The sequence below is a fragment of the Meleagris gallopavo genome, chromosome 14, assembly GCF_905368555.1.
Source record: "Meleagris gallopavo chromosome 14, MGAL_WU_HG_1.1, whole genome shotgun sequence".
NCBI lineage: Eukaryota > Metazoa > Chordata > Aves > Galliformes > Phasianidae > Meleagris > Meleagris gallopavo.
The window spans coordinates 6,609,517-6,634,173 of record NC_139417.1 but is presented as its reverse complement, the minus strand read 5'-3'; the positions used below and the strand labels follow the sequence as shown (position 1 = coordinate 6,634,173).

The following is a 24,657-nucleotide window of genomic DNA, read 5'->3' as shown; positions in this document are numbered from 1 at the left end:
CCCTAGTACAAATTTCAGCCATTTACAAAGCAGAGATTAAAGACTAAGTATTCCATTCTGCTAAAAAATCTTATGGCTGTACAAACAAGCTGCTGCAAGACCTGCGTCTTGGATGTCGGACGACTTTACTCTTATCTGCAGTTCCTTATTTTTGTCTCTCTGCTGCTCTGTTCTTTATTTTTCTCTGGATTCCTTGCTGCTCTGGTAACTGGTGTTGGTGAACATGGAATTAACTTGTTTATGCCTAAGGTATCATTAAGAGAAAAAACAACAAACCACCCTACCTCAGTGGGGTTCATCTCAAAAGTATTTCCCCTCGAAAGCCACCTTTGATGAATCATTTATTCCCAGTTTTTTTCTAAATATAAAGTGAAAGCAACAGAATCAGCGTCAGTGCTGCCATAAATTTTAAATTTGTATTGCAGCACTCAATCTCAATCTTTAATCTCACTGTGAATGAGAAAGCAGTACTTCTTTCTCTGTAATTGAAAAGGCTCAGTTTCAGATTCATGAAAATGAGATTGCATAAATACTCAAAAGACAAGTTACATTCATCTCCAAATCTTCATCTTCAAATTAAAAGTAGTCTCTTCAAAAAGAAAAAAAAAAATTCTGAGAGTTATAAATAAGGAATCTGTACACAAAGGAACTTTGTATATTCAGTAGAGGAGTGTCATATGATGGCAAAAGCACATGAGGGTCACCCTGAGGATTACATCATCTGGAAGAGAACACAACATGCATCTCTTATATGAAAAGCATGTAGACAAAACCATGTATTAGTAAAGCCTTAGCTTCTTGGTCTCCAATGTCTTATTAGATGTATGAGAGGTTATTTTTAACCTCTTTACATTTATCTTTCCTGGACATGCAATATTAATCCTTACTTAACTGCACAGCCTACCATGTGGAAGAATTAATTTGTGTTGAGAGCACTCTTCTTGTAGAAGAATTTTAATGCGTTGTGACAGGTAACTTCTTTCTTCTTGCAAGGAGAAAGAAACGAGTGTTTGTGTGAACTTCACTAACTGCTTCTGCTGAGTGTATCGACCCTTTTCTCTTAGCCTTGTATATATGTGCATTAGACACAAAGGGTTTGAAAACAATAGAAAATATCCCATGATAAAAGGAACATTCAGTGGATGTTGCCCAGTGCTTCGAAGCTCCAAGGACGGAAGTATGCTGTACTAAGTGCAATTTGCATTTGTAAGTAAGATTTAATAAAACTAAGACCGTATGGTGCTCAGCAAGATGCAGTTTGGTGCAGAAGACAGCCAATCAGTGTACATTCTATTTAGCAGAAGCTTTGACTTCTTAGAAATGGAGCCTGAGGACAGCAGAAGTGACAGAAGTGTTGGCAAGACAAACTAGTTCTTATTATGACTTCCTTCATGAGAGACTGAAGGGAGGCAGCTCTGACAGTCCTGCAAGGAGGAAAGGCTGAGCATAGTTGGAGATGGATCTACAGCCTGCAGGTCAGTCGAAGGTTCAGCTCTATGCTTTTACTCCAACTGTACCCCAGAGCCCCCTCCCAGGTTCCAGTTCCCCACACTTTTAAAAGATGGGGTGCTTCTCAATTCAAGGGGAAAAAATGCAACTAAGCAACATTCAGAGGAAGCATCCCAGCAAACACCTTCCTCTTACAAAACTACTTCTGTGGCTGGTTTGCTTTTTGCTGGTAGTGGCAGCCTATCTTCTCAGCAGCTGTTATTCCTTCAACTCTTTTGCAGAGCTGCAAAAAAGAGCACACCTTTCTTTGTTGCTTATGTACTGAAATTGCTCTCTCTGACTGCAGATTACTTACCTTACTTGAAGAAATGGCTTATTCTTAGATGTGAAGAAACTTACACTGGCCCTTTGTTACACTCTTAGCTGGCCAAAAGCAATGGCCACAACTTAATATTTGCTTAAATTGTAAATTTCCTTCAGAAGTTTTTCTGAATTCAACAGATTCTGGTCACTGGTGCAAATTAAATACTGCCCATGCCCAGACTGTAAGAGTTGAGAGCACCTCCGATGAAAAATTCCCTAACTCCTTGAGAAAATAAACCAATCAAACCTAAAAGCTGGACAGGACGAGGAAAGAAATGCACAGGAAATAAAGCCACCCTTTTAAAGAATGATGGTCATTTGCTCTTATGGTGCCATACCAAATATGCTTAATGTAAACAGTTGTTTGTCTTAGCTCAATGCATTATAGCGAGGACCTCATTTTCCTGAGAGCAAAGAACTTGGATATTGTCCAACAATTGTTAAGTCTGTTTCTGCTGAACGTGGGCCATGCCTGATAACTGTAACAATAACAGGTAAGCTGGATCTGCTCTGATGAGAAAGTCCTTCAGAGATGATCAGTCTTGTTGAACTAAAGGACAGGACTAATTTCAGGGAGCTATGACTATTTTGTATAGCAATAAATACAGAGAGTTTAATCTCTGAAATGGCTGGTTGCATATTACTTTTGTATATGTGTAATAGTGCTTTGAGGCAGGATCTTGAATGTAATAGATGGGATTCATCAAAGTAGTGTCAAGAAACCCAGGTTGGCTCCTTGCTGATAAATCTTTTTCAGACTTCCTTCCTCTGGTTTAGCTAGACCTTATTCATACTTCTTACTCTAGAACTAGCCGTTATATTCTGAAATAATTAGTCCAAACAAATCCATTTTTATGAATTTTATCACAAAACTGTTCAAGAAATGTGTAGATGTGGCACTGAGGGATGTGATTAGTGGGCGTGGTAGGGATAGGTTGATGGCTGCTGATGACCTTCGTTGTCTCCTCCAACCATTCTGATTCTTTCCCTGACAAGGCACAGAGCAGTGAGTCAGTCCCGGCCCGGCTTTTCAAGCAGCACCGAAAGACCTTATGGTGTGGGGCGTTTTCTGGGAGAAGAGCAGCAGCTGGGCTGTTCAAGAGGACAAAGCACCAGGGCTCATCTTCTCTTTGCTCTCCACCCTGCGAGCGAAGGAAAGGACAGTGGTGTTGGGAACTGTCTGCGGCCATGTGCTCCTTCGGCTCGGCCTCGCCACACGCCCTGTGCCTCAGCAGCTGCACCGCGAGGACTTGGCATTGCAGGCAACAGCTGGTGAGGCTGCCTGTAGCCTTTGGAAGCTTCGTACCATATTGCTTTTGTACGCAGGACTGCGAGGCTTTGCCCAGCAAAACGCACAAAACCCTCCCTGCTGTACGGAGGGTCGCTCGCCCGAGAAGCCGGCTGGAGGGGCAGCAGCGGCCGTCCCGTCAGCACCGCAGCCTTCTGTCCGGGGAGCGCCCCGCAGCTCCGTCCCCTCGGGCCCTTCTTTCCCCTGCGGGGCTCGGCGTGCCGTCAGGCTCGGCGCCAGCACCCCCGCCCGAGGCCCGCAGAGCGGCTCCCGAAGCGCCGTGCCGCGTTCCCCTCCCCCGGGCCGGGAGCCGCACCTGGCCGCGGGGCGGCCGGCCCCTCCCCGCCTGCGGGTCCCGCTCGCCGCCTGGGCCGGGCCGGGCCGCGCCGGGGCGGGCGGCTCGCAGCCGAGGCGCCGCGAGCCCCTCCCGCCTCCGCCGCCTTCGGGGGCGCCTCGTCCCGCTCGCGGCGCCTCACGGCGCGATGCAGCTGCAGTGGGAGGGAGAGGAAACCCACCCCCCTCGCCCGGCGGCCGCCTTTGTAACCGCTCAGCCCGGCGCGCCGCCCGGCCCGACTCGCCGCAGCTCGGGGAGCGCCGGAGCGCGGCTGCGGGAGCAGATGGAGCCGGAGGGTAAGGACGCGGGCAGGGGGCGGGTAAGGAGCGCCGCCGGGCCGGGCCCCGCACGGCCGTGCCGCCGGACCCCGCGTCCCCGGGGAGAAGTTTCCCGCTGCCTTCTCCTCGGCGGAGGCCGGGGGCGGTCGGGGGCCGCGGGGGCTCGGCGGACGGAGGCCGGCCCCTGGGCGGCCCCGCTCCAGGTGTGCGCGGCCGGAGGGCAGCGCGGCCCGCCCGCCCCCTTCCCCCGGCGGCGCCGGGCCCTCTGCTCGGCCCGGGAGGGGGGCGGGGGGGCGCGGGGCCGAGCGGGGCGGCCGGCGCGGCGTGGGAGCGCTGCGGTCCGCTCTGCTCTTCCTCCCGCCGTGGCGCAGCGCTCGGCTGCAGGCCGGGCCGCCCCGCTCGCTCCCGCACCTTTGTTGGGGCTCGTCCCGCGCTGTCCGGCGGCCGCCGAGCTGCGGCCGGGTATTTTTAGTTCTCCGAAAACCACATAAAACCGGTTCTGTGAAACGCTTCTTCGGGTAGGGCTATTATTAACTGAGGAGATCAAATTTATTTCCTGCCGATCCATATTTAGGCGTCGCGAAATGCCAAGTTTTTGCTCCGCTCTCTCCTTTTTAAATACCTTTTGGAGCTGTTAGTGCTTCTAATGTAAACCATTTCTAGTTGCAAATTGGAAAGCTCTGAGCCGTAATGGGCTGCTGCATTGAGCTGGCTGTCTCCCCTGAGCGCTACGTTCTCGTGCAAAAAGAAAAGGAAAAAAGCCCTAAAAATCCTTATGAGATTCGTGTTTAGAGAATTGGCCGCATACATCGTAGCTGTTTTTTAAACCTCAGTACCTAAGTCACATTTTCCATTCCAAATATTAAGAGTGGTTAAAGGGATACGCTCTACCTTCATTCCCGTGCAGGCTGGGGGGAACTTTAACACAAAGGAAAATGGCTCTACAGTTGGAAAGAATTGGAGGCAAACGTCTTCTTGCAGTGCCTGAAACGCAGCAGCACCGAGGAGTGAAAGAGACTATTGGCAATTGTTAGTGAGCAGAGCTGGGTTTGTTGTCCACGCGGAGAAGTGGGCACAATGCAGATGGAATATGTGTTGGTCACCACACTGGTAAAAGTGGTTTTTATGCTCGTTATAAGGTGTGTATTTTAGTTTCCATCCTGTTTGTGAGGGTGCTGTAGTTACACAGATGATACTCTAACCAGGAGAGCTGTGTTTGTAATGTCATGGGCTGACATGAGCGAGCTGGTTTTGTTTGTATTTCTCCTTAGCTTAATAACGCTAGAGATAAGTGATTAAAATTAAATTGAGTTCAAAGGAAATCCTTCTTTTGAAGAAAAAATCCTAATATTTCAAAAATGGAATTTCTCCTCTGCCGTGCTTTTTGGGTGGGTAAAGGCTGGAAAAACCCCAGGAAGATGACAGTAAGTTGCAGACCTGCTGATGTTACCCCTCTGTCCTGGCTCCAGGGACATCCAGTCTGACCTCTGGCATCTCCTGAGCAACTCGGGTAGCGAGCTGCAGTGTGCGGGGTTTGCAGACGGGTCCTGCAGCGCAGACTGACACCTGCAGGAGGTGGTCTGGGTACCTGCGTTAGGAGCCTGTCTCCATTAGCCACAGAAGGAGCCAAAGGTTTCTAGTTAGATATTGGTAGATAGGTGCTATAAATATCCAACCCTGTGCACGAACATGTAGTTTTGGTGACTGTGGTTGGCTTTGGTGAGTGAGTTATTTCTGTTTTCAAAGTTAGAGTAGCTGGAGTGTGGTGATTGGTGTCAGTGATGTCTGTAGATGCAGAGCTTGCTTGCTCTTGTGAGTTTGATCAGATGTGTCCTGCTTGTTGAGCCCAGGCTCAATCCAGACTGGAGGAAGTTGGAATCAGAACACCTTCTGTGTGGCACCTTGCATGTCTTGCCAGAAATGAATGCAGGACCCTGTCTTTCCAGAGGAGCTCAGCATCTTTACAGATGTGTAGATACAAGCCCGGTAGGGTATCATCCTCCACAGAGGTGGGAAGAAAGATAGGAGATGGCAGTAGGGTACCTTTTCCTTAAGGAAAATCCAGTGTGGTCTGGCAGTGCCACAGGAGAGGCTGACCTGCAGAGCTCTTGTGAGTGTCCCCTGTACCACATCACTGAAGATGATGATGTGCAAAGCAGTTGAGGCTTGAAAGTGTTTTTGGTCTTGAAATCTGTCAGAGACGTAGGAAAGGATTTTCTGTTCCAGCCAGTGGAAGTGATTAATTCAACAGAGCAGTGATGGTCCTCGTGGCTTCTCATGTGGGATGAGCTTCTGTAGCGTGATCAAAGAGGAGGAAGAGTCCTAAGACAGTAGCATTGGGAGCAAGTTATTGGGACACCAGGAGGAAAAGCACAGGTCAGAATCCAAGGTGTTAACTTTTCACTTGTTTGCATTGCAGTATTTTCAGGATGGGCTTTGTAGCTGCTTTTTGTTTGTTTGTTTTCCGTGCAGCCCTAGGTTTTTATACTCCAAGCTCCACGATTAAGTTCTTAGCTGTTTGTTTTTGGGAAAGCTTTGTTCTCAAGCAAGCTGTGTGGGATGGGGCGATCTGGAGATTGCAGCCTTCTGAAATCCTATCTAAAATTCATGCATTTTCCTCTGGTTTTCAATGAAAACCAAACAGCGTCCTTGGGCTGTCCTTGGAAACGGTTCTGTCCTTCTGCATGAATTGGTTCGATGGATGAACGCTCTTGTTCCTGACTGAAGCATATCTGCTGCTGACCCTGCTGGATGGCAATGAATGTATTGCCTTCAAATTGTTTGTACCTACTTGTGATGTAGGAATCTTGTGAAGACCACCAGACAGCAGTCATGCTGGTGCAGGTGGTCCTCCTTTGGTTGGTGTGCCCGCATAGTCCTTATGTGAATCAAGAGGACAACGAGTGTGAATGTAACTGTGGTATGATTAATGCTTTGTTTCTCTCCAGCTGTATACTTTTCAAATGCTTATGAATAAGATTCATTTGCTTCCTCAGGCTGTTTTGTAAACAATTTAAATATTTTTCTTTTACAAAATAGTAAAAACTTTAAGATTGTAAGACTATTAAAGAGAGGTGGTTGATAAAAAGCAAGTAATAAATGCTTCTATTTTGCATGACTGATTGCAGATATTGTATTGGAGCTTTAAGTTCTTGGCAATGTGAATATTAACTTACCTGAGTGCAATAAACAATGTTGTAGATTAAAAGTAGTAATAACTACTGTGGCATTTGCTTTTGTTGGCGTTATCAAATTTTAATGTGAAAGTGAATGCTTTGCTTCAGAGACCTTGGTTTATGATTATTGTCTAATGATGAATGTTGGTGCCGTTTGCAAAATATCTCTCCTATTCCAAATTCCCTGAACTTCCCTTTAAATGAAAAATTAACATCATATATTTTTCAGACGCGGAAACAGAGAGAATTTGAGATAGCCCGAGATAGAGTAAACTAAAGTACAACTGGGAGAGAGAGGATAGATGACGAGGGAGGTGGTGGAGCTCCTCAGCTGCTGTCCCCATGAGGTGGCCGCCATCCATCCGTGCTGCTCTCCCAGCTCCAGCTCTCAGCACTCAGCTTCCTTGTTCCCCTCCCCAGCCCCCTGCTAGGCACTGAGCCCGGCTCAGCCAGACATGGCACCCCACACCTCCACCGCAAAAATCCGCCATGAAATTGGGGCTAGATGCTTGCACATCAGCATTGCATTCTCTGAAGCATATGGTAATCGGGTGGGAGTCGTGGCAAGCACTGCCTGCTTTGGGGGTTATGAGGAGTGAAACCTGAGAAGGCCTTTGTTGGTATAAGTATTGTGGAGGTGTGCTGGGGAGTGCTTGTTCTGCCCCTCCTTCTTAAAGGGAGCCTACAAACAGGAGGGGAATCAACTCTTTGAAAGTGTTGATAACTGCAGGACAAGGGGAAATGGTTTTAAGTTGAGGGAGGGGAGATTTAAGTTGGATGTCAGGGAAATTCTTTACAGAGAGAGTGGTGAGGCACTGGAACAGGCTGCCCGGAGAGGTTGTGGATGCCCCATCCCTGGAGATGTTCAAGGCCAGATTGGATGGGGCTCTGGGCAGCCTGGTCTGGTATTAAATGTGGAGGTTGGTGGCCCTGCATGTGGCAGGGGGGTTGGAGATTCATGATCCTTGAGGTCCCTTCCAACCCTGGCCGTTCTGTGATTCTGTGATTCTGTCTACCCCCACTCCCCATCCTTCCCTTCCAAGAGGTTTAGTATAACTATGCTACCATATCTGCATTTTACTCTTCACAATGTCTTAAAATTTTGTGGGTCTTTGAGTTTTATTCCTCAGTCAGTGGCTTTGCACGTTATCTGTACCCAGTATCCTTAGGATACTGCGTGCTGTATCTCGGTGCTGGAAGGCTGTGCCACTGCAGAGAAGCGCTCATGCAGGGAGTCCTGTCCTGCAGCACTAAATGCAGGCAGGGGCTGATGCTCCTCTCCATTCACTCCCTGGCATGGCCACTGCTTCCTATGGGCAGTGGTCATTGTGTACTTCTGTGGGAAGCACCCAGGGTGCACTGTTGTGAACTGGCTTCCCAGTAATGACTGTATTTACAGCACGTTGCCTCTGCGGTCCCTGACCACTACCACTCAGAATACTTCCTGCTTTTTCTTCTAGTGTCATTGACTTTTGTTGCTATTTTGGTCTTTGTGCAAAATGCAACCCTATTTCATTTATTGGCTGAGCAGTGTTGGGGAGAGGAGAAGGTTTGCACAGCATAATCTCAGTTGTTTCACATAGGATTCCCCGTATGCTCCTTGGGGTGCTCAGAGAGGTGGTTACACAAACTTATTGCCTCCAGAAGCTCTGTTAACAGAGAGCTGAGCTGCTTGCCTCAGGGCCAGGAATGCTGCAACCCCCTTCAGGGTGTCTTTCAGGAGCATCTCTGCATGATGGCAGCCGATTGCTTCTTCCATTTGTGTTACTTGGTCAGACATGCTGGCCAATAATGTGGTCGACTGCAGTATAAAACAGTTGCCCAAGTCTAACTTTCCTTCTGCATGACTGCACTTAATACTGCCTGAGAGAAGTAGTGCACACTGGTGGGAGGAGCAGGGAAGCCTGAGCTCAGCGTGGCCGGCACCCCGAGGAGCTTGGCAGCCTTCCTGGGCTCCTCGCTGTAGCCGTGTCGTGCAGCGATTGCCTGGGGAAGGAGCTTTTCTGTCTGGAAGGAATCTGTCAGGCACTGAGACAGCCTTTGTGACTTCCTTTAGATGCTGGTGACTTTCTGGAGCGCTCAAAGTTCTTAAAAGCGAGAATGGCCATTTCGAAGTTTTCACATTGCGCGGCTTTGTACAGTGCACTTCAGTGTTAGAAGTATTGATTGCAGTTCTGGGCCGAGCTCTTGACGCTGAGTAAGAAGCTGTCATCAGGCAGTGAATGGAATAATGTACGATTCATGGTCTTCGAATCTGCTATTAGTAGTAGGAAAAGGCATTTCCTTGGATGACAGAATCTTGAAGGCGTTAACAGAGAGGGATGGAGCAGACCACAGGAAACGGCTGCGAGAGGCGAGCGACTGTTCAGTGGTTTGGGTCCTCGTGAATTGCAGTATGGACAGAAATAGCGACGTGACTGAAGTTAAACATTAAAGGCTGAAGCTTCTCCTTTTGAAATGTAATTCTTCTGAAGTGCAGTTCTTCTGAAATTCTTTGAATTTCCTCAGAGTCTGATTTAACACATCTCAGAAGTTCTTTGAGTTAATAAAGATGGAAGTACAGAGTGTCTTTATGCTGAACTGCTGAGTGATTTTTTTTCATGGTATTTGCCATTTTTCTCTCGACAAGCATTTTGAGTTGCTGAAGTATACAGAGCCACTGTGCTATGTGTAGCTACATCTGCCGTTATTTATGGTGCTCATTGATCTGTTTAATTAATCTGTAAGGCTGAAACACTGGGACTTTGGACTCTGGTTCAGCATTAGCCTGTTATGGGAAACCCAACCTACATCCTTTGGACGAGCACTCAGGTACAGCGTGCATGCAGCATGCACTTCTTTGCACACCATCATGGCGAGATGTATGGAGACTTGGAGCCTTTCCAAAAGTCCAAAGAGCCAAGTAGTCCCAGCATTGTTTGGAAGGTAGGGAGGCATGTAAATGTCACTTGGATGTCAGAGGTTTCTCTGGCTTGTTTTAGACTTCTGAAAAGCAGGCAGGTGTCTAACTATAATGAAGGAATTTAACACTGGGCACTAGTTTTTCTAAACTCTTGGCCCCTCTTTATTCTTTCTTTTTGAGCTTGCAGGCTCTGAGCAGAAATTCTCTCTTGGTAACTTAACCCTGAGCAAATATTTACATTCATGAGATTCTTGCTACTTCAGCAATCGTTCTGGGCCTTGAGGTTGGAACGGGGTGAAAGTTACTGTACCAAACACTGGGGATGGGGAAGGAGAGGGGAAAGGAGGCCTGAAGAAGGTTCCAGATGTGGTTTTACCATGCTTGGTAAGAATCACCTGTTCAGCGTATTTTGGTAGTCGCTTCACAAACATCGCAGTATTCCACAATAAGTTCTGCAGAGATACGATGTCATCTACTGCCATCCCTGCGTGTATCTGAAGGTGCTTTGAGTGTGGAATTTCACCCACATCTTCAAAACAGTGAATGAAAATGTTGGTTAAACTGAAGTGAATAGAATAAAGGGACGGCTGAGGTGGAAAAGAAGGAAAAGGTAAGTAAAAGGTGAGTAAGGAAAGGGTAGGTGTCCCCATGAGGTGGCTGCCATCAATCCATGCTGCTCATGGTTCAGTGGGTAATATTGGTGGTAGGTGAATGGTTGGACTAGATGATCCTAGAGGTCTTTTCCAACCTTAATGGTTCTTTGAAATGCAGAAACCATTGAAAAAAGGAAGAAGAGATTTTGAGGAATGTACGTTTGAAATTGAACCTATGGACACCACAGAAATGAAAGAGAGATGCTCCAGTGCGCAGAAGAATAGAGAACTGAATAAACAAGGTGAAAATGGAATTACGCATTTGTGGATTTCATCCAGACCTCTGCCTCCTATTCTTTTGTTTTCTGGATGTTGCTGTTGTCCCACAGCGTGCCCGGCACTGCCTGCATCGATCTGGAAAAGAGTGAGGAAGGCAGTGAGCTCGGTTCTTGCACTTGCAGAGACAGGCAGGTTCCTCAGGGTGCTTCAGCATGGCTGAGCACCAGCATAGCTTCCTCTCTGCAGCCCGGCTCTGTTGTCCTCTACCTGGCATGAAAACACGAAGCCAGCACAAGCAGTGCATTGTTCTCAGTTAAATGTGACAGCAGTGGGATTGTGCCCCTGCAGTCAGATTTGTGCTGGAGGCTGACGCGGTTCTGCCCAGAACTCCTGGAGCTGTGGCAGGATCTGCAGTTACTGACACTGATTAAAGGTCTGGCCCCCGGCTATAACAGCAGATAGCTACATGTTGGAACTGTTACTCTTTGCATTGAAGTAGCGTATATGGTTTTTCTATTTAAATATTTTCCCCTTTTTTCCTGTTTGTGGAATATCTGCAAAGCCCAGGGTTGGGGGTGGATGAATTTGCCTAGAGAAAAATCTCAGCTTTGCAATTTCCTGCTGGAGCCAGGTGTGCCACCTGCGTGCATCGCTCGCGCTGGCTGCGGGAGTCGTTCTCTTGGTTGAAGTTTCCCATGGAGAAACAAACAGTGCTGCCTGCTGAGCCCTTCTGTATCTGTTTTATTAATCGCTATTGAAATTCTTACAGCCAGCTTCTGAGCTGTAAAAGTGCGGAGCCAAATACGGAAGTTGAGGGGGAACAACAACCCCTTGCTATTATGCAGTTCAGAAATTAATTTCTTAAAAGTATCTTCAACTTCTGCAAATACATGTCTAGCCATTCCTGGTTTTCTAATGAAGCTGCTAGTGTTCACAAGCGACCAGCCATGGGAGGGTAAATTTTCCTTAGAATAAAAAACTGGTAATAAAAGCCTGCCTCACCCCTGGAATGGCTGGAATTGGGTATTTGGTCGCAGTTAGAGCTGCTTGGTTTTGATGATTGTGCAGTCAGAGGAGTTGCTTCACATGGAATGCAGAACAGATGCTCTTCTATTCACTTGAAAGAGAAGACACTGAGACAGTTTTTTAATGTGTGTTTTCCAGACCGTGGAAATCCTAAGAGTTATTTTAAAAATTGTTCATCTTCTTGTGAGGACAAAGAATCTGCACAAGTGAATTTTGAGGCCAAAGGAGCTGTTTTGTTAGTCTTTGTTTTTGTCCAGTGTTTGTGCTCTGCCAGTGGCCACAGCCATGGTATCCTTGGGGAGTAGGTTCCACCATTGGTGTTTGCAGGATGTAGAAGATAAGAAGAGCTTGTTGCCTTCGTTTCTGGTTTGGCTTTGATTTGTTAGTTAGTTTGATTGTTCTTGGCAAACAGATACCACCTGAGTGGTTCCACTTTTTACTTGTATGAAGTCTTAAAACATTGTATTTTGGCAACAAACACGAGGAGGTGGGGAATGTTCAGCCTGGCTGCTGTGTGCACCAGCAAAGTACTGCATTTTGAATCCTAACTGACTCTCACAAATAAGAAACCGGCAGGTAAGTCACCTTCAACTGCAGCACAGCGTGTACTGTTTTGATGGCTCCTTTTTCTTCCTTTTCTCCTTCGTCAGCTGGGTTACAAAGAAAACCACTGTCAAAAATGGAGCACGACTGTGTTAAATAGTGAACTATGGTAATAGGACTTCCATAAGTTATTGTCTTGTTTTATGTTCAGTGGGGGGTTGGAAACCCAGGAGCCAAAGATGATGTCTGTAATTTGGAAATGACGTGGTGAAATATGCTTTAAGATGACAGCACAGGCTGGTTTTAAGCTTTGCTCTTTGTTTTCTGCTGCATCCACCTTTGCACATACGTTGCTCAGGTCTCCCAGGCCCAGGTATCAGCTGCTAAGAGCTCGCTCCGGGTTGCCCAGATGCATGAGGTTGTGTGCCTTCACCTCCTGATTCACCCCATAAGCTTCATTGGGTGACACTCAAATCCTGTTGATTTTTCTGAGCTTTCCTGTTCACCTCGTTGTCCCACTCCAGGACAGCCGAGTACCCTTGTTTGCTGCTGATGAGAAGAACTGTCAACCTTCCACGTGCTTTTTCCATTTCCTTCTGTTCCAGGTCTGTTACCTCTCCTCTCCCCACATGGTTCTGTAGTACTGTAGGTCTTCAGGATATTCATGCTGGAATCTCTTTCCAAGATGTGTTTTTTGTGCAGCATCTGCTTGGCTGACAGTATGTCTTAAAAATTCATAAAAACTGAGCTGCTGCAGTAATGGGCTAACATGATGTTGATCTGCATATCTAACTGGTGACCAGATTGCAAAAATGCACGTTGGTGCTTGCAGCCTTTTAAAACTTGAGGGTTTAGATCAAAAGTTCACAGTTTAAGTGGCTCATTTGCACGCAGTTCATTAACTGCATCTTCGTGCTGCTGCTTCGCCTGGTTTCTTTTTTTCCCCAGAATTTAAGTTCCTCTATCTTGCTATGGAAAAAAAAAACCAACAACCTTATTTGTTAAGTCAGACTGCTGAGCATGGAGACCGTGGGTGTAGCATGCAGAGCCCTGGGTGTGGTGATACGATAAGAACGAGGCCGGTCATCGCTGCCATTCCATAGAAGTGCACATCATATGTGAAATCCCTCAGGGGCTGTCTGAGGAGCACTGGCGCTGAAAACTGATGGTGGCTTCAAGCAGTGGGGAAAAGAGATGAAGCTCCATCTAATAGACATTTAGTTCATTAATAGGTATTTTGTATTGATCTAACTTCCGAAGTGCATTAAGGATTTCTAAATGGCACGTGCCATAGTTGTAAGATTGCTGTGAATGCATCATTTGTACCGAAAGCCTGAAAATATATTTCTTTGGAATATAATTTCAGTTTATTGAGTTTTTTTTAAGCATTGGTTAGGATTTGCAAAAACAGCACAAACATATAAGGGGAGCAGTTCAAATGTAACTCGATTCTGTAACTTCCATCATGGCTTTAGATTTGAAAAATCTAGTGGTGGAAAAAGTGTGTGCAAACGTGCTCAAAATGTACGTCAGACCTTCAAATCCAAATCATTTCTTTTCATTCTGGCATAATAATGCAGAAGACTGTCACTTCACTTACAGCAAACTATGCTGAGTGCTCTGGTTTTCTTTTGGCTTTTCAGCAACTTTGGTGTTAAAAGACACAGCCTGGAGGAATATTACATTTTTACCCCCGATGCTTCCGCAGCCAGATAGTGAGGGGAGGTCACATGTAAAGGGATTAACATGGAGCAAGGTAAAGCCTTGTCTGAAGAGCCCGAGTAGGCAGTACGTTACATGGGGATCGATTCCTCCTGGATGTCTTTTAATGGCAGGACCAGAGCTGATCAGCCGTATCGCATGCCTGTAAAGCAAAAGAATCTGTCTGACAAACACTAATGGAAAAGGGAGTCTTGGCTGTAAATGGTGGTGATGTTCAAGTTACTGTTGGGTTTATATGCAGAGTTCTGTTTTAAATGCTGCTTCTTTATGTGTTTCTGGCTGGTGCTGCGGTTGGATAATCAGTTCATGGAAATGTTTATAGTAAGTTAATGTAATTTCTGCTGCTTATTATGTCAAGAATAAAAGATGTAATTGATTAGATTTTTCTTCCTAAAGGCTGTAGCCAGCAGGTTTGATTTTCTGTGTTGGAAATGTGCAGAAACTGGATACAGAATGATGTTTTCTTGGTTTGGTCCTGTCTTTTTGGTTTTCAGTGCTGTAAAAAGTGCTGTTGTGCCTTTAGCTGACACACCGCCTATTAATTTGTCCCCATTCCCTGCACCCAGCTGGCCTTTCTGAATGGTATGTAGATCCAGATTCTTTATTTAAACTTGCTGGTGTTGCTGATGTGATTAAACTGCAGTGTCTGAATTTTTCTCTCTTTCCATCTTGATAAACCTATTTTTAAGAACCCCATGCTGGACCTCACAATTGCAGGATTTGAGCAAGTTTGTTTAAGCAAAAAACCAACAAAAACTGGAAGTCTGCAATTTTTCTGTATTGTTATTTTTTCGTTTATTTAATGGCAGTCTTGATAAAGTCTGATTTATGGAGGGTTTGGAGCACAGTCTTTGCTGTGGATTTCTGCAAGCAGAATTTTCGAGGGACTTAGAAGCGTTTGTAGCAGTTAGATAATGACAGCATTTGGTGCTGTGCCCTGGCTGAAATACACAGCACATGGAGTGGGGATACTGAGGTACGTGTCCTGCTTGGAGCTGGGCTCAGTGGGACAGCGCTGCTGTTTGCTGTTCTGGTGCACCCATTAAATCTGTGCTCCACGTAGCCCAAATTCAAGGGCTAAAATCAAGTTCAGTGCATCATCAAGTTTTTGTTGATATTTGAAATGAATCCCTTAGTTTTTTCTTAATTTATTTAATTGCAGCACCATCCCTTCTTGAGAGCTGTCATGATAATGACTTCCTTCCAAGCCGAGGATGTTTCTTCAGTACTGGCAGATCTGCTCTAAACATTTGGTGCAATCCAGCAGACCCGTGCTCCGTCCAGCAAACCTGTTTCCGAATCCTTTCGAAGCACAGTAACTCATCCAGAACGTTAATGCAAACACCTTCACTTTCTTCCTGCCCTCATATGCTCTAACACCGCTCATGTAAAAATAACTACTTGTGTTTAAATCTGAACAACCGCTTCCTTTTGCACGTCTCCAAGTTTAGAAGCTCTCTTAAAGCTCTCTTTTGAGAAGTGGAGATGCTTGGGGCCTGGCTGTTTGGGGCTGAATGCTCAAAGTGTGCTGAAGTGTGGCCAGGGTAGCTGAGGGTCTGCTGCATGGGAGGATGGCTATGTCTCTGTTGCCCATAGTTGTGCTGGAGGGCTGTTGCTGTGTTAGTTGGTTTGCTTGCTTTTAGGAGGCCTTTGAAAATAGCATTATCTGTTGTAGCTATAATAGAGTTCATGGTGTACATGTTGCCAGAACATTGGATGGATTTGTTATGAGAAAACAAATGTTATCCCCTGAATTCAGATTAGATAACCCACTATTAAGTGAGGATATATGGTGTTTGTAGGCTAAGGCATGCCACAGTCACATCTCATCTAGCCAGGAGTATTCAGAATTGTGAAACACTCTACTTTCTGAACTGTCATCTTTAGCTTCATGGGTTTTAGGATGGCACCTCAAAAACAAGCACGATCTTCTTAATGTTGTTATCAGCTTAGTCAGTACTGAGCAGACCCTGTACAGCAGAGCATAAAATGCTTACCAAAGTGGTGTCAGGAAATACAGATTCTGTGAGTTCATGGAGGTTCAGTATATTCCCTTGCAGTTACATCGGTTTTGCAAGAATATTGTTATTTGTTTTGCTGAAGTTGGGGTCATAAGTGTGCACAGAGATCTGTAGCAGCTGCACAAGGAGCCAAGGTTAGAGATCCTGTAAGTAGTGTTGCTAGTTTTCCCTCCTTTGTTGCCAAATGTTGGGTAATCCTTAAATTTAAAAATTCTTTGAAGATGCAAATAGTGAGATAATATCTTGTTTAACATGCAGGGTGCTTAACAGTTAATTTTTTTCTTTAACATGTCAATATCATTAGATAAAAGCCAGGCTATTCTAAGTTGTTATTTTACTGTCTTTTCCTCTCTCTAATTACAGGCTTGATAGGGGTTTTATCATCTAGGTGGTATGATGGACTTTGGTCAGTAACAGCAGGAAATGAGAGGGACATGCTCTTGCACTGTGCTACACCCCTCTGTTCCTCTTGGAAAATAAATGTAGGAACAAAACTGACCGTTTTTTTTTCCTCTGTGTCGGATGGGTGAGAGTTGACTGCAGTGGAAATCAGAAGCTCCTCTCGTGATTCTGCTTACGAAGAGCGTGGGTTCCTCTAAAAAGACTTTGAACTTGGGAGATTTTGTTTTGTACGAAACCACACAGAAGATGGGGGAAAGTGCAGCACTCAGAGGTACCTCATTCTTCTGAATGTATCACGGCACGTGATTAGCAACTCAGGGCTTGTGTATGTACTTATGGGGGGTTGTGGGAGAAGTAGGGTGCTGGATCCTGAAAAATAGGAAGATGCTGATTCTGTCAAAGTAAGGAGCTTTGCAATGATCTTATTTAAAGTGGGAAACGAAAGCATGGACTGCCCTGCACCAGTTCTTGGGATCTTGCAGGGAGTCAGCGTGGTAGCACAGTCTGCCTTGGCATTGCGTGGCAGCAAGCTGAGTCTAACAGAAGAATGGCTTTTTTAGCTGTACTGCTGCTGCTGATCACCAATGCTCTGCTGGTGTGTTGCAAGAAACTCCTAATTGCTAGTTTTGTTAGGAATGGATTTTTTTCGGTCTTTTTTTTTTCCTTTCTACTTATTCCCTCCCCTCCCTCTTCTCACATTGCAAGCCTGAGTTACTACCGTGCTGGCAGACAGTGTACTTGGCACTAACAATAAAGGCAACACAAGAAAGATTTGTATTTAAGGAATCTGTAAGATGTATGTCAGAAGATTTGTTGAGCTGGATCTGGTGCTTGGTGGAGTTCCGTCTGCTCCTGTTGAATAAGCTGGCATTTAGTTGAATCCTCAGAAGACCACAGATCTCTTCTGCTGGAAAAAGTGGGTGTTGTAGGAAACTGTAGATACAACCATGCTAATTCTCATAAATCTCTCCGCTTCTTTCCATGCCCCTAAACATAGGGTTTGCAATCCTTAATGGGGTATGAAGACACCGCATTGAAGTGGCTTTACTTGGCACTAGATTAAGACATTCTGGGGCCTTGAGCTGTAACATGACTTGGTGCTGGCACCACACAGCGTGCGGCTCGCAGCAGAGGGCTCCTCTTATCATGTGAGTAGAGCTGGGAGCTTTTTATCCTGCTAGAATAATGGCAAGGGCTTATCTTCACCTCAGAGCAAGAGTGGGATGCACATGGAGCAGTACAGTGATTAATACCTGAGTTTTTGTTCTTTTTTGGATAAGAAATACATTTTCCTTCGCAGTTGGGCCACAGGTGACTGAGGTTACTGAGAGACTCGGGGCTGCTCCTGTGATTCTTGATTTTTCTGCCATTATGCAGATTAAGTTTTGCATTTATCTCTTTACAGTATTTAATTGGGTGAACTAGAAACTTGCCCTGTTTTAAGAACTGGCTTACACTGTATAATTCAAACAACGGAAGCCTTAGATGTCAGCATACAGTACTTGCACTTAATCTGGCTGTGGATCAGCTACCTTTGAATTGAGCCTTAAGGTAATGCTTTTTGGGCTTTGTCAGCTCAGTTGGACTTCTGACAGCTATTGAGAAAGTCAGAAAAGAGGATTGGCTTTGTTTCCTCTGCTCTGTTGAAGCTTTTTGTCTCTGATTTACCTCAACTGGGGCAGTTGAGGACTTTATTTAGAGTCTGAAGAGGAGAAGAATTGGGTAATTTGGACTGCCTGGAAAACGCTGCTGGACATGGGCTTAGTTTTAAGGCTACCCAAAAGTTTGGGTTGGGACCACTTGCTACTGATAAGACAGCTCTTTGCCTGAAGAACAGGATTTATTGTGTTCTGGATAATCCTTAAGGTTTGAAACAAGCGGTCTCCCTTGCAACCAGGTGGGTCCACTCTCAGGTGAGTGCTGTGCCTTGGGGTGCTGAGGGAGCAGTGCCCACAAACATTCTTCCAGTGGCGGCTGCCCATCAGGCATCTGGTGAGATGCTTGCTTCCTTCCCTTTTCACACAGAGCCTGGACTTCGCTTAACGTGCAGCAGTTATTGATTTCCCTCTGCCCCAGGTTTGGGGGAAGACCGAAAGATGTTCCCCTGGGGTTGCAGAGAAGCTGATTTTTTTTTGTATGGATGAAGGCATGGGATAGAGAGGTGAAACTCTGGCTGTGCTTGGGGACAAATTGCAGTCCGCACAGTGATACGGCCAGCCAGAGGCTCTCGTGCAAGATGGGCTTTGTCAATGCTCATCCAGCTAGCCTCTGATTTATCTTTGAATTTATCTGAGGCTCACTTCTGCAGTGCTTGGTGAACAAGCTTGTTTGCTCCCTGGTGAGCAGACATTGCAATGGCCCGGAATCATGCAACAGCTGCAGTGCTCTTGGCAGCCAGGGGTTCCCACAACAGGTAATGAGGTTGTTGGAAAGGCTGCCTGAAAATACACCTGATTTCTGTACTTTGTAACTTCATTTATACTCTTCGAGTTCCTAGAAAATGGGATGTTTCCCAAAGGTGTCTGCCCCATGGTTTGCTTATCAGGCTTACCAGTTGTGTAATAATGTATATCAAAATTGATGTAAAGTAAAGCATCCGTGTTGGGGCAGGAGGGATGAAGATGCTTGTAGAGTCGAAGCTTTAATGCTGTGAGAGGAGTTAATCTTTTGGCAGTGATCCTGGCAATGGTTATTGTGTTTTGTTTGGTTTTTCCCTTTAGCTTCCTTAGCAGTTTGTTACAGTCTCTCTACTCTTTCTTGCTCTCTTACCCATACTTCCCTCCACCATGAGAAAGGAGATGTACGTTTGTTAATCCTGATGTCAAAGGTCAGCGCTGGTTTAGAGAAGAGAGACCGAAATGTGCTGAAAATTCACAACAAGAGAAGGAAGTTTTGCTTTGAGAAAGTATTTGCTCTTTTCTTTAGAGTATTGCAGCACACTCATTGGCCTTGATTGAGGCATTTGTATTCTTCTTCCCCCTCCAAGCCCCATGAGGGAAAACAGCTTTGACATATCACTGAAGGCGACTTTTCCTTTAAAGCTTCAATTCCAGCCTCAGGTAGTTACTTACAGATCTCAGATTACATTTAAAAAAAGAAAAGTAATTTGAGAATTTTTTCTCGTCACTGTTGGAGACACGCAGCACCTTACAGGTTCAGGAAAAGAACACTTTCACACTTATTTGTACATCAGATGTTTTTGTTTTAAATAACATGTGAGGTTACGTTAGCCTTACCCCTGAAAGGTGAAAGCTTTTCAGTAGGTTTCTGACTAAGCTGTAGGTACCTGGAGTTTCCTGAACTTCCCCTAGGTCAGGCAGTGAAGTACCTTTGTGTGTTCTGGGAGTCTTACGGCTATTCTCGTAGTCAACTCTTGCACCCAGGAGAGCTTTGTACTTGTATTATTTGCATCTCTGAGGTTATAGGTAAATAGGATCTCTTCTTTGGTTATTTTTACTTCCCTTTAAAATATACTCTGAAGAACGTTTACTTTCAGTGCAGTTCTGTGTCAATCCACCAGATGACACTTGATGCTTGAAGATGAAAAAAGATGAGTGGTCGTGTGGTAAGAATGCTCTATTTCTTTATCAATGTGGGAAAGAGTCAGAACGTTTAATTTCCAGAATGTTTTTGTATGGAAGCTTTCAGTGCTACGTATTAAAAATGCTTACACACTGTTGGGAAAGAAAATTGAGAGATTTATGTGAAGGCTTTGAACAAAATTATTAAGGGCAAAAGATAACAAACCGTGATCACCTTCTGATGAACTGGTATTAAAAATGATGCTCTTGTTGCATGTGAAGTTGATAGTAGGAGCAAGAACAGACACCGTAGGTTGTGTTCTTAGACTGCTCAGCTCATGGGAAGCGGAGTGCTTTGTGACCCTGCTCTGTGTGTAGGCCATGCTGCAGTACTGACTGCAGTTACAGATGTGTAAATGGCACAGGCACAGCTCTGTCAGTGCAACATGTCTTGAAAGCACCTGGCCATGCAAGCCATGGGGCTGAGGACAGGTGGTTCTCAGTGTGGAACTGAATTCAATACACTGAAGTTGTGTGATAAAACTGAGGGTTAAAGTCTGGGGCTGATGCCTATCTCCTGTGTGCTTTTTTGTGCATGTAGAAGACAGCAGACAAATGAGCCAGAAAACTTTGCTGTAGAAATATAAGTCAACAAAATACTATGGTGTAAAGGGTTCCTTGTGATAGTTTTATAAATGTGGGCTCACACAGTGGGATGCTGACCACAGGGTTGCTGCCCGAAGGCTGGTGAGGGCAAGAACCAGGGCTGGTCCCTGCAGCACAAGGCTGTGGCATGGAATTGCAGCTCCATGTTGTTCTGTGTTAGTCTTAGCGATGCTTTTGTCCACGTGCAAAAGTTTCTCACTGCTGCTCATCTTAAAAAGGAATTCGTAAGTAGAGTGAAGGGAGTAAGAGGTGGGCCTAGCCATCACATTCAAACCATGTAGTATTTAGGAGGCTTGCGGGTGTGTGGAAACAGTATTTGGTTTAAAAGTAGTAGAATGCATAATTTCATATGAAGTATTTGCGCCTTCTTGTAAGTAACTGGGTTTGCTGTAGATTTTGTTCCTATCATGTGGCTTTACCATCTGGTGAATGTGCTACTCAGGTGTTCCTAATCAGTAGGATCAATCACACTGGTTTTGGGAGTAACCTGCCTCATTGGTGCTTTTAATCAAAAATGTCAAGATTGGTATTTTGTTGATACTATCTTTCAAACAGTAAAACTTAGGCAGCTTGCAAGTGACCTGTGTTTCTTCTCCAATGGAAATCATGTATCTATGACTTTGCCTTCCCATGTGGTCAACTTGTTTTTTCTTTGTTGTTTACTAACAACCTGTTTTACATTTCTCAGCAAAATGAAGCACTGGCTGCTCAGGATTGCTGTGTGTCACCCTGACCTGGTCTGTTGGTTCAAGGAACTTTCTCGGAGACACTTGACATTCTTGTTCCTGTTCACTTAATGCCATTCATGGGGATTGAAGGAACTACAGCGTCTCCTTCTGTGCATGAAAGTTTCACTGGGGCATTTTCCAGTGACACATGGAGGTGTATTCTATGTTCCTCACAGTGTTCCAGCATTTGGTAATTGTGCTAGATTATGTGCTTTGTTTTGCTCTTCAAAATTTACGTTTCTATTGAGCGGTTACAAAGTTTGAAGAACAGGAATTTGTGGGGAAATTCTGCAGTGTCAAATTGGGTTCCAGTTTTTTTGTTTGTTTCATTACCTAGTTAAAGTGAATAAAAAACAAATACCTGATAAATGTTGCTTACCTCGTAAATTTTAATCTAGTGTAACTTATTAGTCTGTCCCCAGACAACAAGTAATGGGCAAAAAAGCTGCTGTACATGAGAAGCAAGGAGGAATGATGCTTCTTGCTGAAGATCTGGGAATCATCTGCTTAGCAGATGTTTAAAGTAAGTCTTGCATAAGTTCTGCTTATAGATTTGTGTGAGTGTGGCTCATGAATTTATGTACATTCTTGATGTAATGACTGAGTTCCTCTGAAAAAATCCCCAATCAGGTAGTGACACTGCAGTATGTATGCTGGCAAGTCCACCTGTGCTTGAAATCTGTCCCACCATTAATCTTGGGAAAATCGATGGGTCATTTTCATTAGCAGACTTTTGCTCAGGAATTTAGTTCAGTCTGCACAGTTGGAAAGATCGTGTTGCCTGTCTGTTCACTACTGCTGATTTTTAGGAGCTGCAGATTTTTGCTACGTGGCCCACCCTGTGGGTTTCCACTGCTTGCTTTTTTTTTGTTTTTTTTTCTTTTCCTAAGTTGTAGAGAGTGCAGAAAAGATTCGGAAAAAAAAAGCCCTTGAATATTAACCCAACATTGTGATAGGTTTCTTCCTAAATCATGGTAGAGGAAAAAAAAAAAAAAGGTTAAAAATAGATGAGTTGTAGAGTCTGTTAGCCAAGTAACGTGGCTGAACGCTTGTCCTGAAATCCTGGAATTGGGATGTGAAGCAGTGGGGCTGCACGTGGGGCTGGAAGCACCTCCTAGGAGCAGAGCCCAGCAGCACAGCAGGGTGGCTGTCCTGGAGAGCTGCTTCTCAGGGCTGGAGTCAGAACTGCTGCAGCTGAAGCCTCTAGCTGCTCCAGGCTTACTTTAGCACCAGGTTTGCAGTGTTCCACTATGGAGAAAATGACCCATATTTTATTTATAGTAGCAGGATTTGAGCTAACTTTTCCAAGGCTACAATTCTACATTTTCCAGGTAGTGTGTTTGGCTTTAGGTCAAGCAGTAGTTCATATGCTGTCTTACTCAGTCACAGGGTCAGTCTGGGATCCACTTGGAACTGGGGCTAATAGTGCATAATTGGTAAAGCTCTGTGGTCTGTGTGGGGTTGGCATTGTTGGGGTGCCTCCATTCAGATGGGAGGTTGGCAGGCCTACGCACAGCTTGGAAAGCTCTTCAGTGGCAGGATGAACATTAAGGCTTGTGTTTGGAGGGCTGGCAAAATTAAAATTAATAATTGCTAGCCTTTGTGATTTAAATTTCAGTCTTGCTTTGTCTTTTATCCGGTGTGCAGATTAAAAGCATGTCTGGCTTCTCTTCCCCTTTCGCTTTCTTCACCCCAGTACCTTGTCAGTATATTAAAATGGAGAAATTCCATGTCCAATCTCAACAAAGCTAAGCTGGCATGAAATAGTTCGCAGGACATTTGCGGGATTCCCTGCTGCCCTCCTTCTTCTCTCTCCATCTGTTATCCAACTCTTTGTTTCTCACTTCACTCTTTTTTATTCTCTTGTATTGCTTGTGGTCAACCTTTTGTTATTCTTTTCTTCAGCTTTGTCTCAAAACCCCATGAAACAATTATAAAGAAAACATAAAGAATCAGTTGTCAGACACAAGTCTAACCCTTAAACCATATTCAGATTAGGTTTGAAATGAGGTGATGGGAGTTTATGGATCCCCAATTAGAAGCAAAGCCAGGTGAGTGTGATGAATTTATTGTTGATAAACCTCACCCTCAATTAAACATCTGTTGAAGCTCAACTTAGTAAATTACAGCAGATTATTGCTGCCTTAGCTGCGGATTCTGGGTCTTCCCGGGCACTGGAGGAGAGCATTGCACCATGTTGGTGGGAGTGGTAACAGTGGTCCTGGGCTCTGTCCTGCCCATGGCTCACTGCAAGATTAAGAAAATTCCCTCATTCTTCTTAAAATCAAACTTGAAAAGCATCCTCAGGAATCTTTTCAAGGTGCACCGTGTACACTGAGGGGGACAAGGAGTAAGGCATAAAACTTATTTTTCTTTTTGATTAAAGAGGATCTGAACTGATTCTTAGGCAGCCAGAAGTCTGCAAAGTTCCTAAGGCAACAAATTAATTAGCTTAATACAAACTTGACCTTACTTGTGTAGAAAATCCTGTTTTACAGGTTGGAGAAGAGCGTGGCAGGACAGCAGTCACACGGTGGCTCAATGAAACTGAATTAAAACTGTTGCAAATAACCAGAGGGCATGGGTAATTTGTTAGACTCCTTGGTGTACACATTTTCTCACTGTGGGAAACCTGGCTATTTCTTTAATATTGTGCCTTGCCTTTCATTGATTCACTTTTGCCCAGCTTTTTTTTCTGTAGTCCAATGGGTCCAATTTGCTTTGTGTTTTATTTGTAACCAGTACAGTTTTCCACCTTTTCCATATAGGGGTCCTCTCTTTCCTGTCCACTTAGCAATATGGAAAGATATTTCCTCGAGAAAATAGGTTTTTCCAGCCAAGAATGCATTGCCAAATGTTTCTCTAAAGCATGTCATTAGTATGGACGAAACAAATGATAACCAGCCCAAATCCAAAACTCTTGGCAGCCAGCTGGAACAAAGGACTCTTTTCACTATCTTGTGCCAGACATTTAAACCCATGCAAGAGGCTGTGCTTAGAAGAACAACATTCAAAATAGAAGCCCTGGGTGCCATAAAATAGGCACGTTGGTGCAAGGCAAGAGGGCCTGGTAACTTCATTCCTCAAGCCAGGATGTAGTTTCATGGCTGTCTGAAAAAAATGAGAGAACAGAAGTAAATCCTGCTGCAGGAACTGAGCTTGCTTTGGGTCCAGGGCAGCTCTGGTTGGTCTGTTTGGGCAGCAATGCTCCTATGAGCAGCAGTGGCTGCAGCAGAACGGCAGCTGGCCAGCAGCAAGGAACTCAGCCTGTCTCTTTGGGTTTTCTTTGTCTGGTTTCTCTGAGAAAAAACTTGCTAAATCTCAGCTGGGAGGTGATTGCAATTTCTGTCATTGATCAGTTAGTTA

General features: G+C 45.0%; 1 protein-coding gene and 1 long non-coding RNA gene across 10 annotated transcripts in view; one reads left to right on the top strand and one right to left on the bottom strand.

The window, feature by feature from the left end:
* Positions 1-2,659: 2,659 nt before the first annotated feature.
* LOC146543406 (uncharacterized) lies at positions 2,660-4,457 on the bottom strand. Its single transcript, XR_014886424.1, has 2 exons — positions 4,124-4,457; positions 2,660-2,954 (listed from the first exon to the last, which is right to left on the bottom strand). It is a non-coding gene; the product is annotated as an uncharacterized LOC146543406 (long non-coding RNA).
* Positions 2,865-24,657, top strand: part of FGD3 (FYVE, RhoGEF and PH domain containing 3) — a 101,229-nt gene continuing 79,436 nt past the window's right edge. For 4 of the 9 annotated variants that reach the window (XM_085236047.1, XM_085236044.1, XM_085236040.1 and 1 more), the window contains exon 1: positions 2,865-3,084. In XM_085236047.1, coding sequence (XP_085092173.1) covers positions 2,865-3,084 — 220 coding nt within the window. Of the gene's footprint in view, positions 3,085-3,393; positions 3,731-6,356; positions 6,633-10,152; positions 10,175-16,489; positions 16,648-24,657 lie in introns of those variants that run through there. The other 5 variants (XM_085236043.1, XM_085236041.1, XM_085236046.1 and 2 more) reach the window with 5 other exon arrangements.